Source organism: Ammospiza caudacuta, chromosome 1, assembly GCF_027887145.1.
Source record: "Ammospiza caudacuta isolate bAmmCau1 chromosome 1, bAmmCau1.pri, whole genome shotgun sequence".
Taxonomy (NCBI): domain Eukaryota; kingdom Metazoa; phylum Chordata; class Aves; order Passeriformes; family Passerellidae; genus Ammospiza; species Ammospiza caudacuta.
Genome location: NC_080593.1, coordinates 137,670,253 through 137,687,079, shown reverse-complemented (window position 1 = coordinate 137,687,079; position 16,827 = coordinate 137,670,253). Strand labels below are relative to the sequence as shown.

The window sequence follows — 16,827 nt, the reverse complement described above, 5'->3', positions numbered from 1 at the left end:
GTATTATGGAACAATAAAGAATAAAGAATGTGGTAATTTGTCATTTAAGGAGCTAAATCCCAGTTCTAAAGGTAGGAAACATGCTTCTTTGTTCTACATTCAAACATTCAAACTGCTGATTTATAAGCAATTGCAAATATTCAAACTAGGAAGCTGCACACAGAGGCCAAAAGAAGAAAATGTTACTGTGGGAAAACCAGTGTTATGACTCAGAGGTCACACAGACAAGCTGATCTTTTCGAAACATACTGCCATTCCTTCTCCAAGGAAAACTTATTTTTCTCAGCAATTTGGAAAGACAAGGATTGACAGATCTTAAAAAAAAAAAAAACAACTCAGAACTGAAATCTGAAATTTGTTCTCAGTAGACTGTGTAGTGTAGGAATTCAGTCTCATGCTAGTCTACAAAATTTGAATAACACATGCACTATTTTCAACAAATATTTACACACTCATCATATATTCTTTGAGCATAAATACCCAAATACTGATTTGTGTATGCATTTATTTTGCTATAACCTTTTTTTACCTGGCAAAAAATTTATAACAAAAAAAAAGGAAAAAAACAGTATTACGGATGTTTTACCACATTCTTAAGATTTTTGCTATTATTCTGGAAGTATTTAATCTTCAAAGATGGATCTTTCTATGAAATTTGTCCTCACCCAGAGCACATTTGAACTGTTGTGAGAGAAAATTTGGCTATCCCAGATGTCAGATCTTCCCCTCTATCAAACTGTCACTCTTAGAAACATATGGTGCAAAAACATATGGTGCAAAAATCACAGGTACTTATGGGTTATTTATGAGTTACACAGTTTGCACGGTAGCTTAAACTGCTGGCAAAGCCAGGTTTGCCCTTGTATGCTGAACCAGAGCAGTCAGGGTGCTGGCACAAAGCCCTGTCCTGGTACTGCTGCCCTGGAGGCAAAAGGAGGGCAGTTGGTCTGAAATGCTTGAAATTACAGAGTTAATTTCACCAGAGGACTCCTGCCTGAGCCCTGAGCCTATTGTCAAAGATGAGTTAATCTCAAACACTAAGTCAGGGTAAACTTCTAAAAGCATGGTTCAAAATAACAATAAGTTTTACTGACAACATTGGCCCTGGATGCATGTGCTAATCTTCCTTATATCCTTCAACATCTCCAGTCTGTTGCTGTTTAGAAACCCACATGATTCTCATCTAGGCCAAAAGTATGATAAAACTACTGAATTCAAAATTAACAAGTCACTTATTTCCTATTATCTCATAAAATGTACCAGATGCTTTTCTTTTTTCACATCCAAGCTGTGCAGTGCTGAGATCACCCAAATGCAGCTTTAGTTGGAGGAAAAAAGGAGGAGAAAAGTGCATGAATAAACTTACAATGACACATAAACTGGCATGTGAAACTGGCTTGGAGCTCCCATTCCTCCATGATATAAAAGAGTCGTGTTTAACCCAAAACTTTTAAGCACTCCCCAGAACAGTTCTACCACTGTGGGGTTTGTGAAGTACAAACTGGAAAGGGAGCGAGCAGCTGTCTTCAGTGGGATTCCCTCTGAACTTCCTGCCAACACCCTGCAAATTTATACTCTGTGGACAGCATCATTTCAAGGAAGGAATACAGTCTAGTTCTCAGGATATAAAGGGTACAATTAAACTAACTTACACTTTAAGTTATTGCTAGACCTAGGGCGAATTCGCCCTAAAGATCCAGGCAGCAAAATTATATCATCCACATTAGTCAGATAGTTGCTTAAAAATTCAGTTCTTTCACAAGTTGTGTCTTCCATCCCTGCAGAAAGGAAATGTAAAATTAATCCACCCTGAAAATAAACACATTTTCCAAAACAGCAAAAAAAAAGGAGACCACAAACACCCTATATATTATTTCCTTCTGGACAACCTCTTTACAGCCATCTAATTCCAGCATAATACACTAGTGGGACTCCAGCTAGGAGCGCCTATGCAAGAGAAATACCAGCCTAGGCATTGTAGGAACAGTCACCACATACAACATGTGTGCACTGACTCAACTCCAAACTCAACTCATGGAAAAATCAAAGTCTGTTTCTAGTTTAATGTTCTGCTTTGGGGATTATTTCTTTTTAAACAAATGATTTTAAGAGGAATAGCACACAAAAGGTATTGTCTGTTGGTGGTCTGCTCTAAGGCAGCCGCAGATAAACAATTTTCTCTTGCAGATATTTGTGGTGGGGAGGAATGTACTGCCAGCCACAGGAGGTTCTCAGCACAGAACTGCTACCCCTGGAAATCCTTCCTGCCCCTTACCCTCCTCTATCCACATCCAGAAACGAGGCATATGCCATTTTATTGTTGATATAGCAGTTCATCTGAGACTGCCAAGAATAAAGATCTAAAAAGAAGAGGACCTTTGGTGGCATCACTAAAAAAAGTTATGCAAACCCAGGTTTTCCTTTAAAAGTTTCTTTTTATCTTTGCTAATATTTACTATTTCATATATTGCAAAGTTCATTCGAATGTTTGAAGGAATAAGACCAACCAAATAGTATCTGTGCTTTTAGGTGATGACATCTGACCATGAAATATCTTTTTACCTCCTTCCTCCATTATTTTGATTACTTTTCCATCTAAGTGAGGCACAGTCTTATATTCCACAGATATAAGAAAGTATTCCAGTCTTTCTTCTAATAGGATAATTTGATCTACTAATTGCCATGGAAGTACCCCAATCTAAAGTCCTATTCTTCTCATGTACAGGAGAACAAGGCTATTAAATTTTTCATTCCATAAAAACTGACAAGAAGATTACTCTAGGCAAATTATAGCCCTCCAATACATGCATAAGGAGCTACACTTGGATGTGATATCAGAAACACCAATATTTGAAAAGCTCTGAGTAAAGAAGTAAATACCCAGATCACTGTTATGAAAGAAAAGTGTCTCTTGATAACAATTACCAGGTGAGCCGAGTGGCCCATTCACACCAACTGGCTTTTTTGGGGAGACTTAAACTACCAGAAAAAAATATCAGCACAAAAATATCTTAAATGGAACTTTGATTTAGGTTACCTATTATATTTACAGCTACATTGCTCAAGCATTTATCTTCTCATAAATATTATGGTTTAAAATTTACCATGATCACCAACAAATATGACATTGACACATCGATGTAGTTTCAATTGTTTCAGTCCATCCATTAGTTGTCCTACTGTCTTGTCAATCTCTCTCAGGGGATTCACCATCATCTGTATAAATATTCAGAAGGAAAAAAAATTAATTGTCATTGCATTCAACTTCTACAAATGGGGGTCCTTTGGCAAAACTCTGATGGGAAAATCATCCAGGTCAAGAGGCAAAGCCTTGGCTGAGCTGTTACTCCTACAATTATTGTACCATTTCCTTTGTATATCCACACCATGACTGTATTGTAAGAAAGCCTTGCTGAGATGCTGACAAGACAGCAAAGGGTCTTTATGGCTGATCCTAGGCCTCCCATGAACATGTGTACAGTTGGTAAAACAATGTGTAAATAGCAGAAAAACACACATGACTTTGGGGTTCAGTTCGTTTCTCGTAGATAGAAAGCAGTGCTTTTAAAAGAAAACAGGACTTCATGTGAATGGTTTATTCAAAAAATGAGCGTGAAATGAAGCTTTAGACTTGGGATTCACATGCCAAGGCACTTAATGAAGTTCACTTCAAAGGACATCTGATACCAGTATGACATGGTGCATGTCACTTGAGTAGCACATGGGGCTCAGAGTGAGTGTTCTTCAGCTTCAAAGCCAAGAGTTTCCAACAGCTCAAATGACAGTTCTGGCAAAATTGTCAGCAGGCCCCAGAGGACAGATACTGAACTGTGATTTCTTCATTAAAGTTTCTTTTATATATTAAAAAAAAAAAAAAAACCAGAAAGAGAAACAAAACAAACAAAAAAACCCCAACCCAAAGCCCCCCAAAAAAACTGAAAAAAGCAAGACATAGGACTATGTTTTCAGCCTTAAAAAATGAAACATTTTTTACCACATGACACAGAGAGGGGAAAAGTAAGATTTTAGGCAGAAGACTCATTTTGTTTTGATTTTGAGAATAAAGCATTTGTTGTCACTATATGGCAACTTCTTCCTCACTTGTCTGTTTGATTTGGCTGGTTCAAATATTCACAATAAAAAAATCCTTCCAATGACAAAGAGGATGACAGAATCTGGATGAGAAAAAAATAGATTTCAGCAGAATTTTCTAAAATAAACACCATGTTAGTGTGACCCAGAAAGAGATGGTTCAGAAATTCTCCCTCTGCCTGAATTATTAAGGGAGAGATGTCAAATGAGTCTGCTAGGTTACGAGACAGGAAATGTCAACTCCCATGTGGCACTATAAATACAGAGAAGGGACTTAGAGGAGAAGGAATCATGGTGGGGAACAGGAGGAACAATTTCTGCAACATATGGAAGAGGTTCAGACAAGGGGTGAAATTTTGAAATAATTTAATTCAGGAAAGCCTAAATAGTCATTAAAGTTAAAACTTTGAAACCTTCAAGTTCAAAAAAACCATTTTCTGTTTCAGCATTCTTCCATTCTTCCACTCTCCAATACAAGGAGTTTCTTCTACAAATGAAAATTCCATTTTTATGAAAGTCTATTTATATTGTGTCAATCATATAAGGAAATACAACTTTTACTCAGAATCCAAAATGTACTCAAGGAAGCTGGAAATCCAGACAGATTTCCCAGTAATGTCTTCCTTTGTCAGCAAGCTTGAGTCTTCTTTTCAAAATTAATAATGATGATAAACAGCACCAATAATTCAAAGATTTCAAGTGATAGTTCTGTTTAGCTACCCTCTTCAGCAATCTGATCTCCTCTTACAGCTCCTCCCAGATGCAGATTTCAAAGATTTACTGGCTAAGAAAACTGTTGCATAAACCTTTCTTCACCTATTATCAAGACTTTGGAAGACTGTACAGAAACATTTTATCTTTAAAGATACATGGATTTCTAGGATGGTGCTACAATAAAGAGTTTTTTAGCATTGTGAAAGTGCTAGGTGTGGTACCTGAACTATAAAAAATCCAGCTGTATTCTCTCACAGGTTTTCCCATTGAGAATGTCTGATTAGAAGGAAGAAAGAAAGAAAGAATCTTACTTTTAATATTTTTAATAATTGATAGGATCCATTCCATAGGGCATTTCATTGCTTTCAAACAGCATCAAAAGATTAACTTGCAAATATGATGGCAACTACTACATAACAGTAGGGAGTTTTTTTCTGAAATAATGGCATCAAATTTTCACAGCTGACTTTTAAGAAAAAGTTCTTTAGGGGTAAGTTTGGATGACCTTTTCATTCAGAGAAAGAAAGGCAAAAAAAGAGCAATACATGTTCACGTCACTAGGAATATAATTTCTACACTATTTCATGTCAGAAGGGAATCACTTGGAATGGCAAATTAGGGAGTAATAGCAACATCATCCATAGTAGTTATTAGTTCTCCTCTCAAATAAACCTTAAAATGTTAAAAGTTCTCTGGAAAAATTCCTGGGGTTCTATATGTGGGGGGTTTTTTTGCATGTCCCTGTCTGTCATGATTTTACACTTAAATAATGTGTCTCAAAATAACTCTTTAAAGCTCAATTGTGCAACAAGTCAAAAAACATTCCCACAAAAATCTCTTGAGAAGAATGTTTATAGCCTCTTGTAGGATGCTGTGGAGTGTAAAGGCTTTTGTTTCTAGCTTAAAGGAGAAATATGTAGATTGTTAGTGCCAGGTGGATAAAGACTGTACACTAAGAAATACTCTTTTCATCCACTTGCACTTTTTCCTAATAAAGCAATTTCTATTTGATGCTTTCCTTGTGAAAACAGACTTACACACCACCTCTTGCAAATGCACCATTTAGAAATCCCGCAAGAAAAAATCCTTACCCTCCAAAGTTACAAAATGACTTCAAAATGTGTATTTTTAAAACAAATGTTCTTTTCCTTTCATATTTTATTAGTCATATTTTCAGGATATTTCCACAACCATGATGTTGTGGAAACATAACTAGACACAAAACCTCAAGTCATCACCATGCTCCCATGAGCTGGGAGTTAGGGAGGCTACAACATATTGCAGAATTCGTAACAGTTCAGAAAGTTTAGCAGCAGTGGTAGTGTCTTTCCAGATTTTTCTGACATTGCCTCCAGCTGATGGCTTCTCTCACTCATATTTTAAAAAATAAAGATAACTTTCCCTAACGCAAACACTCTGAAACAAGATAAACACAGCTCCCAGAAGGCTTGGTCTGGTTTGGCTGCTCTCCTTTGGGTCCTTCAGTAAATTTATAAAAGTTTTGGCTGCAAAATCCCAACCTGAAGCATGGAGAGAACTCCCAAATTGAAAAAAATAAAGACAGCTTAGTGCCTAAAAAGTGGCACTTCCATCATAAATTTTTGGAACTTACTTTCTTCCGACGAGTTTCCGTAGAATACTGATCCACTCTATGTACTTTTCTTCTTTTCTTTGGAGCTGCAACTGGTCTTTCCTGTCTCCTCTTAGGAGGAAGCTTTCTCTTAGGTCTCTTAGGCGGAGTAAGAGGGGAGCCATAACTACTCTCCTGTACTGGCAGGGAGAGATGTCTGGACTCAGAAAAAAAGCCTGTCTCAACTCACATCAGATAGTAAAGCTACCTGCGCCAGATAATCCTGAAACATAAATGCTATGGCCTTATCAAATGTTTAGGCTTTTGGACAATTTAGGATCTACCCCTTTTTAAGGAGGAATTCACCAAATTGTACTGAAAGCAGAACAGCAGTTACAAGAGCAGACAGCATAAAAGCAAATTAAATTGATGTTTCTAAAGAGAGGTGGGGCTTCTGTATTTGAAAAGACATAGTTATATAGGGGGTATTAGTTATCAAATATTAATCCATTAATATTACTGAGATTTAAGTTAATTTCAATTACAGCAAAATTCACTGCACACAACTTAATGAGTGTCCAGGGTTGAGTACTGATGGAAATGCAACATTTCACTTGAACAACAGTTCAGGTTTGAGTATTAGAGGCTGTCCAATCTCAGTGACTTCTGCAAGGTTTACCACACCAATGTTTTGACTGAATTAGTGAAAGCAAGTCCTCTCATCCATAGCACTAGCAGGTACCACTACTGAGTGCCATGCCCTGCACCTCACTGAAATCACCAGAACCCCATTTGCCACTATTTGGGATCTGCAGATCAGAGCTACGCAGGTGAGACTTGATTAACATGGAGCTTCAAATTAGCTGGGTGGGGCACATTAGTGGCAGTGCATGAGAAATCTGTGCTGCTGCCTCTCTTATTACCAGCTTTATGGGCATTTTGAGAATTTCATTTCCTAGCTGTTTCAGAGTGGCATCTGATTGGGTAATGGTATTATTCCTAAATGCACAATTACCTAGGATAGACTTATGGAAGGAAAAAAAAGTAGAAGGAAAAAAACCTTAAGATCTAGCTAAAATAAATTACTCTCCCTTTAATCAACTTGCTTGTAATTTCAAACTGTCCCACTCTTGCTGACTGTCACACAACTTGCAGGCTCTTGGCACTGCTCAAGATGGTGTGAGAAGAGCTGACAGGTGACACCTACCAGGGGATAAACCACAATCTCCAATGGAGCACGCTGAGTGGGCTGGGGAGAGTGGCATTTATCATGCTATTTAAGTTCTATGTACTTAGGCAGCTTGTCCCAGTTGTTGAGTTACAGAGCTCCATGAACAGGGAAGGGGGAAGAAGGGGATGTTACCATCTGCCATGCTGTTTCAGTGCTTCCAACGCAAGCAGCTGGAAAGGAGATTCTAGTCCAGTCTCATTCGTCTTTCTCCAGAAAGGCATTTTAATAAAGCAGCACCAGAGTTTTCTGTTTCTAAAACGCTTCAAGCTTTGTGCAGTCCTGATGAGAGGAGTGGCAGGGAAAGGAAGGACTCTCATTTCACTGTCTCTGAATTGGCTCAGACAGAGCTCCACAATGCCAGAAACACGCGAGTGCAGGAGACCGCAGTCTGAACACTGAGGTGACTGTCTCAAGACAGCATGTTAGAGGAGCAGCAGAAATGGCTTAGCACTGCCAGATTTTGATGGATTTCAGAGCTCTTATGGTAGTATATTTCTAGAATATTTTATGTAAAAAAAGTTAGCTAGGAAAAAAATAAAAAAAGCCAAGTTTTTATTAACCAGCCAATTCTTAGTCTTGCTTGAGAAGAGTCAGAACAGAGTTATGGAGGAGGGAACTGAATCCCTCCCCCCTTACAGAAGGAAACTGTAACATCACAAGGGTAACCAGCCAGCCAAAGCTTTGCTTCTTGACCTGGATGGACCAACCTACCAGAGTTCAACTGCAGAAGCAGAGAGGGAAAGAAAAAAAAAAGGCAGAAGTAAATCAAAAGCAAGCATATTATTTTATAACTCCCACAACTGTTCCTGAAAACATAACAGAATCCACTGAAATACCCCCTAAAATGTTTTTAAAGAAAAAAAACCCATAAAATGCTCCCACCCCAAAGCAAAAAAACCCAAACAAAACAAAACAAAAAAACCCACCAACCTCAAAACCTAGACAACCAACTCATTTACGCTGAAATTCATGTTAGTGGATATGCAAAGTTACACTTGTGGAGACTAGTTATAATATCAATTCCATTTATATAAAAAACACTGGCAATTCACCAATAAATTTTAAGTGTATCTAAGTCCCTTTGCTTCTTGCTTTAAGACACTCTGAACATAGGCTGCTGTGCATGTGCTGGGAAGATCTAAGAGCCATCTGGATGCCATTAAACCTCTAAGATTTAAATTTATTTAAAATAAATTTGGAACATTATTTGGTATAATAAGCTCAAATAAAAATTCCCTTCATTCTAATAAAGATTTGGAGGTTTTCAAGGCAAATAACTATTCCTCAAACTACTAATTGCAGTAAGAAAAATCAGCATGAAATATTCACTCTTCAAAAGAAGAAATAAGAAGCCCATTGTAAATATAACACAGAGTTGTTACAAGCTTGTTTTCAAACTTTATTGTTTGGTTGATCTGCCTTTGCATGAAGAAAAAAATGGTCAGTAATACTCCAAATGTCTAACTGCTGCCAGTCATGTACAAGGAAATATTATTTCTCAGGGAAGTCATGCTCTTGGTATCAAGGAATTAGCTAGAGGGGATCCTTTTGAGGACTGTCTTCCAGATCATGTAAATTTCATAGCTTCTAAATACTGAAACCAGTGTTAAGAGAAACAATATAAAATGCTTCCTCTAGCTCTTCTATCCCGAAACCAGGCCCCTAGCAAAGCTCAGCATCTGTGTACTTACACAGCTGTATTCATTTACTTAAGTTTCCATTCACAAAGTCTGGTCCACTGTTTGAACTGCAAACCCATACATGTTCTTCTGCTAACTCATCTGTTCTCAATTTGCTAAATATCAATTTCATGGTTTTCTTGTGTTTAATACAAATGACATGAAACTATCTATTTGCAAAACTTTCATAAGCTATTAATTCACACTTATCAAGAGCTGAAGCTTGGCCTTGCAACTAGAGATCAATCTTCAGATAACGATCCACAAGAGCCCTCCTACAGCGAAGAGCCTTTGGCGGCTTTTTGCTTTTATAATGACTTTTCCTATTTTGAACACTTTGCTACACTTCACTTTTTAGACTCATAATTAACCTGAAACTAGATTGCCACACTGGATGCTAAGCAGATTTGTTAAACACCACCAATTGAAAGAACATTTACAATGCCATCATCTTAATATTCCCCTTTTAAGTCCATGGACAAAGCTCCATCATTCTGTTCAGAAGGAAGTGGCTGTATCCAGATAAACAAAACTAAAGTTTTCAATCATAAGGCACATATATAGTAATTGTAACATTTCACTAAGAGGAACTATAAAGCATTATTAAGAGCTACATCATTAAATCAGAGAGCTCTCATTACCAGTACCTTGCCTGACTGAATCAAACACAACTCCTGAGCCAAATGACAACATGGACACATATCCATGTCTGTCAATTTAGCAAGTGTTGGTAGATCTTAATCCCTGCTTATCCAGAAAAAGGACTGCTTCTGTCTATCCAACATGGTGCTTCAGTGCTGATTGGGAATAATCACACCCACTGCTTTAGGACCATGGCTCAAACTGCTCCAACAGGGCTGCTACTCACAGCAAATTCATAACCTCTGCAAACTGTTTAAATAGCCCAAATAACTCAACTATACTACAAAATATTAATGCTGCTTCTCTTTGCTCTCTTCTACTGTCAAGAACAGCCAGCAGATGTTGCCAAACAAATAAGAAACTACTGCTGGGTACCTGGCTGCTCAAGGAGATTGGCATCGCCTTCCAAGGGGTAGGCATCAGATACACTCCTCACTTTTTGAAGATTGCACTTGTTTACTTGTTGCTTGTAAACATTTGTATACCCTTTGAAAATCTTACATATAAAACTCCTGCAGTCTTGTGATAGGTATCTGCAGGCATGCATTTGCACTGAAACCAGGGGACCTTTGCAAGACGTCAGACATCATTGGAAATGCCAGATCCCAGCCACTCAAAGCAGGATATTTGGGTAGAGCATTTACTTTTTCTCCCCACATATCCCAGACAAGTGCATTATCTCTAAGTCCTTGTCACCTGGACAGTGATGTCAGGGGAAACAATGCCCATCAGTCCCAGCCAGCTACACAAAGTCAAAGAAGAGGTTAAACTACTGCAGCATGTTGCACATAATTTTTCATTAAAATGCCTTATGGTGCTTTAAAAGTTTTTCCAAACTCAACAGTATGGTCCTGAGGGAACATTATTGGAAAAGCTTTCTGAACCCCTGTAGGGCCTATATGAAACTGGAACTAGCAGCTTTTTACATTTCCTGACAGACTGGAATTATTACTTTGGCTACTGCTGGCTGTCAGCTTTAAAGAAAACCTTTTTCTTCTCTACATTTTATCTCAATATTTTCTGTATTATATTTCAATTACATTTCAGAAGGATAAACTGTTAGAGGAAAGTTAAATTATGTTGTTGCACACAAATATACTCCTGTCTTCACCAAATAAATCTTTCCATTTGCATTATTGTGTCACATCAAGAAATTTCCTCCTGAAAGGCAGAGGCAGTTCCTTCTCCCAGAAGTGAATTTTACATGATCAATCCTTTAGAAGACAACTTTGTTTTCTCTGGTAGAGGGGAAGCATACTGCAGAAACAGGTGAGAACAAACTTGCTAAAAGTGTTACTCCTGAGCAGCATCAATATTTTGGGGAGGGAAAAAAAGTATTAGAGACACCTGCTTTTTCTGTAGAAAAAAAAAATCTGTGCTAACCTCTGAGTTGAAAGGACCATATCTGTGGCCAGCAGCATCTGGTTGCTCAGAGTAGAAGGCATAAACATAAGGCCTGAAAGAAAGGAAGGTCTTGTTCAGGTTAGATTTTCCTTTGACAACACCACAAAAACACAGGCTAGCCAGGTAAAGTCAAACCGAGTCAGCTTTCCAATGAGACTTAGCTCTATGGAAAAGGAACTGTTTCTCAGACATAGAACCCTACAATTATTTAGCCATTTTCTGTTTCCATGGCATGATTAGTTGTTTTGCAGCTTTATTAAACCCAAGAACAAAAGCAAGGAGGCACATGGAGTACCATCTGAGGACACATGCTCATTCTAAATCTTGGAGGAGAAATCCCAACCACAGCTTGCCTAAGCCTTGCAGCAGCATGTGGGAACTTGTGCAGTAAAACCCACTCATAATTAAAATCTTAACATTTTCCTAGAGCTTGGTGTCCAGTTCTGCAACTGCCATTGTCTGTAAGGTTGTTAAACCATATTAGGCTCAGTAGGACAAGAACAATGCAAGTTAATCCATGTAATTACATGCTTCTTGATAAGAAATAAATTCATATAATACATTTATTTGGAAGAATCAAACTGCGGATGGTTAAAAGCTGATATGAAAAAAACCCAAAAAAAGCCAAACCAACAAACCAAAAAACTCCCAAATCCCAAAGAACTCACACTAAGCACAAAAGCCAAACAAATCCTTAAATCAGTGATGGCTTGTAACAGACAAACATAAATTTCAGAATTAAATTTTTGCTTGCTCTTCCAGCTACTTAGAAAGAGAAGACAAACTAGCAGTTATCCAACAGCAGATAACAAGTGAATTACCTTTCATTGTCTGGAAGGGTTAACCACTGAAGTATTGTTAATATTCTGCGCTCATGGGGGATGACACTGGACCACAAAATACAAAGATATACCTTGTTATCACAGAATACAAAAAGCATCAACAAAATGCTTGCTATGAACTGAATTTAATATTAATATAATGTATCATAATAGCATAATTTGCTTTTAGCATCCTGTATCTTCTTTGTTGCTTAATACTGATTCTTAATTTGCAAGCAAAATCACATCAGACCTCCTGAATGTCTGCATACTCCAAAAGAAAGATGATTAAAAGTTTGCAAATGTACTCAGAACTCAAAGAAGTAAATTTACCTCTTCAAGCAGGAGTGAATAAAAGATCTACTCTGGTGCCTTTAACCCAGATGTACCTTTATCTATGCTGCCATTGGATAGCTGGCATGGGCAAAATCCACTATATTGCTCACATGAGTACAAGTTTAAAAAACCACCCTGCTCTGGTAGTACTCCTTTTTCCTGTTTCCAGACACTGGAAAAATTTCATTGCCTTAACAGTAGCCACTGAGGGCTAGGCTGGTGTGAATCAGAACAGAGCCATGTGAAACACCAGGCCAGCAGCACAGGGACTTGGACCCTGACAGTTCCTCACTCTGCAGAACAGACCCATCTCACTTTACTGTTTGTACAGTGCTTGCCATTCTCACTTGGCTGCTGAGGCCAAGTACATGCTATGAGAATGACTAACCCTAGAAACTGTTAAAGTTCCAAATATCTCATCTTAGGAAAGCTCTGCAGGTCAGTGACCACACAGTCATCTTAATACAATGGCACAGTCAGATCAGAATCCATTAGCTCAGGGGCAGAATCCCAAGGCAGGAATCAAACATCACCATCAGTCATCATAATAAACTGAATTCAGCACTCTTTGGAAATCTCTGGCAAGAGAAATAGAGATGGCAGCAGCCATTTCCAAATGCCTTCATTTTTAATGCCTTGTAAACAAACAGTAGTCCTCAATCTCAAACTACACGGAGAACTTTGGGTTGTAAAAATCCATAAAAATGAGAATTTGTACTAAAATTTGTATATAAGGCAAGATTTTAAACTGGAATAATAATTTTGGATACTGTCTAACTTTTATGTTTTTTTTACTTGTGCAATATGAAAAAAAAGAAAATTCATTAGTTCAATTAAATAATTTCTGACTAAAACATTTTGAAAATTCTGTTTTCCTGAAAAAGTCTGCCTGAAAATTCTCCCAAAAATATTCTGTGTACCAAATGAAAAAATAAAGTTTTAAGACATATATATTTCAATCATACATAAATTGTCTGCCTCACTCCCTTTCTAGCCATTCATACAACCTGTCCTTAACCACCTTTTTTACATTTTATATCCCCAAGCATGCATTGGCCAGGGTAGGCTATGTAGCTATAGATTAGTTTGTAGAGTACCAGAGTGGAGCTCTGTCAGATTTCATCTTGCAAGCCTAAACCTATCATCAGCTTGTGGTGTGTTTTATTATTCCCTCAATGTGCTTTATGATATTTAGAACAGTAAACTATATTATTTCTAAAGGAATCACAAAGGAAAAATAGTCAAATCCCCTATTACTTCAGTCTTCTAGCTTAAACACTTTCTTTGCTCCTGCAATCCTGCCAGAAGCAGTAATAGAAAGACTGATCTACGTGAATTCCTCAAAACTTATCAAAATTCATTCATTTTTGGTTGTAAAGATACATTTTAGTGGGAACAAGGGAAAATAAGTTGAAATCGTTGAACAAGAGAACAAACAGCAGAGATCTTCAAGGCTGTCTCTTTGGAAAGGAAAATTGGGTATCTTGCTCAAAGGACAGACTGTATTGTAAAATGAACGAATCAGACCTTTAAGTAAATTAGACTGGTGATGTCAATTAACATAAGAGTACAATAAGAATTCTTCCACACTCAGAGGACTAAGAAACATTGCTAGCAATACTAAAGAAGCAAAAAAACCACACTTTGAAATGAAAGACTAATTTTTCACATAGGCACATATCTTTTCTTTAGACAACTGTTAAAAGTCAGTGCATGAGTCTAAAGAAGCAAACAGTAGCATCAGCTTTGGTTATCAGAAACATTGCACAAATAGAGGGCTACAAATAAAGTCTCTAATCTACCAAATGATTAGAGAAAGGAAAACAACTTCCTAAATACTTATATTGAATTAATTCTGAATTATTAGTTTAAAACCTCCAGAAAACAGAAGGTACTTACATAGACCAGAAGAACGTGCCAGCTTTCACCCCTTGCTTGGCTGCAGTAATCCAAATCTAATGAGGAAAATATAAGAGGATTAGAATGTGTTCAGATCTCTAATTACTTTCTGAAATCAAAAGAAAATGTTTTCAGGACACATTCTTCTACCCTGAGCCTAGAAGTGAAAATTGCAGTTTTCAGCCTCGGCCCTAATTTGAAAACAAGGAGTGACAAACCTATGCAAACTCTGTAGCAGTGGGTTAGCTGCTGTGCTGTAGACTTTCACCCCTAAATCTCTATGTTTTTCTAATTAAAAGCACTAAGTTTCATGGTTAGGAATTCCTCCAGTATTTAATTTCGTTTTCAAAACCCAGTACTACTCACCTGACCCTTTTAGCGTTCAGGTTTTGGAGGATACTCAGTTAGAAAGGAACATACCTTAACACTAATCAGTGTCTGCATAAATGTCCCTCTTCTCCATACCCTACAATCAGTAACCATCAGCAGAAGACGTGTTAGAAGAGAGCGCACAAAAAAGGCCACAGAGAGTGACACAGAGGTGTTAAGACTGCAGGGAAGGACACCTGGACACCTTCCTACACAGATGTTTAAGATCTTCTTGAGCTCATCCGATGGGGTGATTGCTGGGAATGGCCAAAAAATCTCCATGAAATTTTCAAACCCTTTTTTCAATCCTTCAAGTACCTTGTATTTTTCTAGCTATAAAGCAGTTTGCAGCAGAAAGTTCTGCAATGCAGTCACACACTCCGTGAGCACATTTTTAATTTTGCTTAGTTTAAAACCTGCTGGTTTTCAATGGGGTTACGGTACCATTCTCATACTCCAAAACAGGTAATTAATCTTTTCTCTTTCTACTTCTATACAACATTCATGATATTCCCCTCTATTCATTCCTTTTTAAACACAGGTTTGTTTGATCTTTCTCTAATGAAAGCTATACCACATACTCCTAGTTATCCTTACCACCCTCTTTCTCTCTTCTATCCTGACTCTACACAAAGCAGAGGAATGAGAATGCTGGAAAATCAGAAAGGTTCACAATCAAGGAAAGCAAACATTGTTTATAGCTCTACGGAACTAAATTTCTCTTGCAAGGAACTATCCAAGTTACCTCAAAACTCATTTCAAAAGTGGCCTGTGTATAGAGCTAGATTATTTCCTCCCATTACTTATGCATACTATAATGTATACATTTAATGAAGCTTTAAGACAAAATGTAGCTCACTTATGTAATAATTGCAGGATTTTGTTTACTTTAAATCAACTCTAAAAATACAAAGTCCCTGTACTTTGCTCAAAGAGGCACTTATAAATTGTCATCTAGACATGCATCATTCAAACGTCATGCCTGAATCATTCACACATCAGTCTTAATTGAAATTGATTTGGCACAGTAATGAAAGATCAATTGCACAATGAGGCTACAGTTAAAAGCAATTAGATTTGGATATTGTAATGTTATTTATGGGAAAATTGGTCATATTTGCATTTCCATTGCCCTGGACACAACCTTTACCTGTCATCTTCTACTCCACCAAATCTGACTAGACTCAGTCCAATTAAAATTACATCTATAAAAGATCATTTGCTTTCATATTCTTCTAACTTTTTAGTAATGCTAGAAACCTCTTTTCCAGTGAAAATTACATCCAGAGTAACACTATAGAAAGGACATTTTACTAAATATGTGCAGCGAGATCAGAAGCAGAATGGCCACGGGTTTGGAGCCCACTCTTTGTTTTCAGGTGCTTCTCCTGAAGAATCTGACTTCAGGCTTGGTTCATATTTACAAACACTCAAGCTGCCACCAAACAGGGAGTCCCCCAAACATCTCCCCCAGCCTCTGCAGCCCCAGCCTTCCACCAGCAGCACATGTTGCATGGTGACAATGATCACAAAATAATTTGGCTGCACAGTAACTACCAAAAAGAATTGCTTTGAATTTATATTGGAATTTGGGGGTTATAGTTGAATATTGTTTTTGGTATCTCAGGATACTGAAGTTTGAATATCACAGGATACTTGCTCTGATGGGATGGGACAGAAGGATGCAAGTGAACAGGAAAGGAAGCATGCCTACAACCCAGTGACCATGTCACTCAGCCCACACACTGCAGTCAGAAGTATGATTGCAATGCAAGGATGCTTGTTTGTGCCACCTATCAGCACATCAGGGTATATAACCAGCGTAGATACTGTCTAATTAAAGACAGCTATTCATTACATATTCATTAGTGCCTCATGGTATTCACAAGTGAAAAAGGGCCCACACTTAAAGCAATTTCCTTCGCATTGCAGATTTATTCATAGAGAAAAGCCCAGTCCTGGCAGAGAAAGGTGGTCAAAGACACATTCAGCATGAAATGTGTGTCAGCTCCTCCTGTTGCTATGCTCTGTCTTGCTCTACTTGGAGAACCATTTCCCCCACAACAGATT

General features: G+C 37.7%; 1 protein-coding gene across 5 annotated transcripts in view; it reads right to left on the bottom strand.

Annotated features, from left to right (window-relative positions):
* The window catches only part of ENPP2 (ectonucleotide pyrophosphatase/phosphodiesterase 2), a 71,646-nt gene that overhangs the window by 19,415 nt on the left and 35,404 nt on the right, over window positions 1–16,827 (bottom strand). For all 5 annotated transcript variants that reach the window (XM_058821245.1, XM_058821508.1, XM_058821325.1 and 2 more), the window contains exons 9-13: window positions 14,389–14,444; window positions 12,154–12,219; window positions 11,312–11,384; window positions 3,105–3,216; window positions 1,653–1,778 (exon numbers count right to left, since the gene is read on the bottom strand). In XM_058821245.1, coding sequence (XP_058677228.1) covers window positions 1,653–1,778; window positions 3,105–3,216; window positions 11,312–11,384; window positions 12,154–12,219; window positions 14,389–14,444 — 433 coding nt within the window. The remainder of the gene's footprint in view (window positions 1–1,652; window positions 1,779–3,104; window positions 3,217–11,311; window positions 11,385–12,153; window positions 12,220–14,388; window positions 14,445–16,827) is intronic.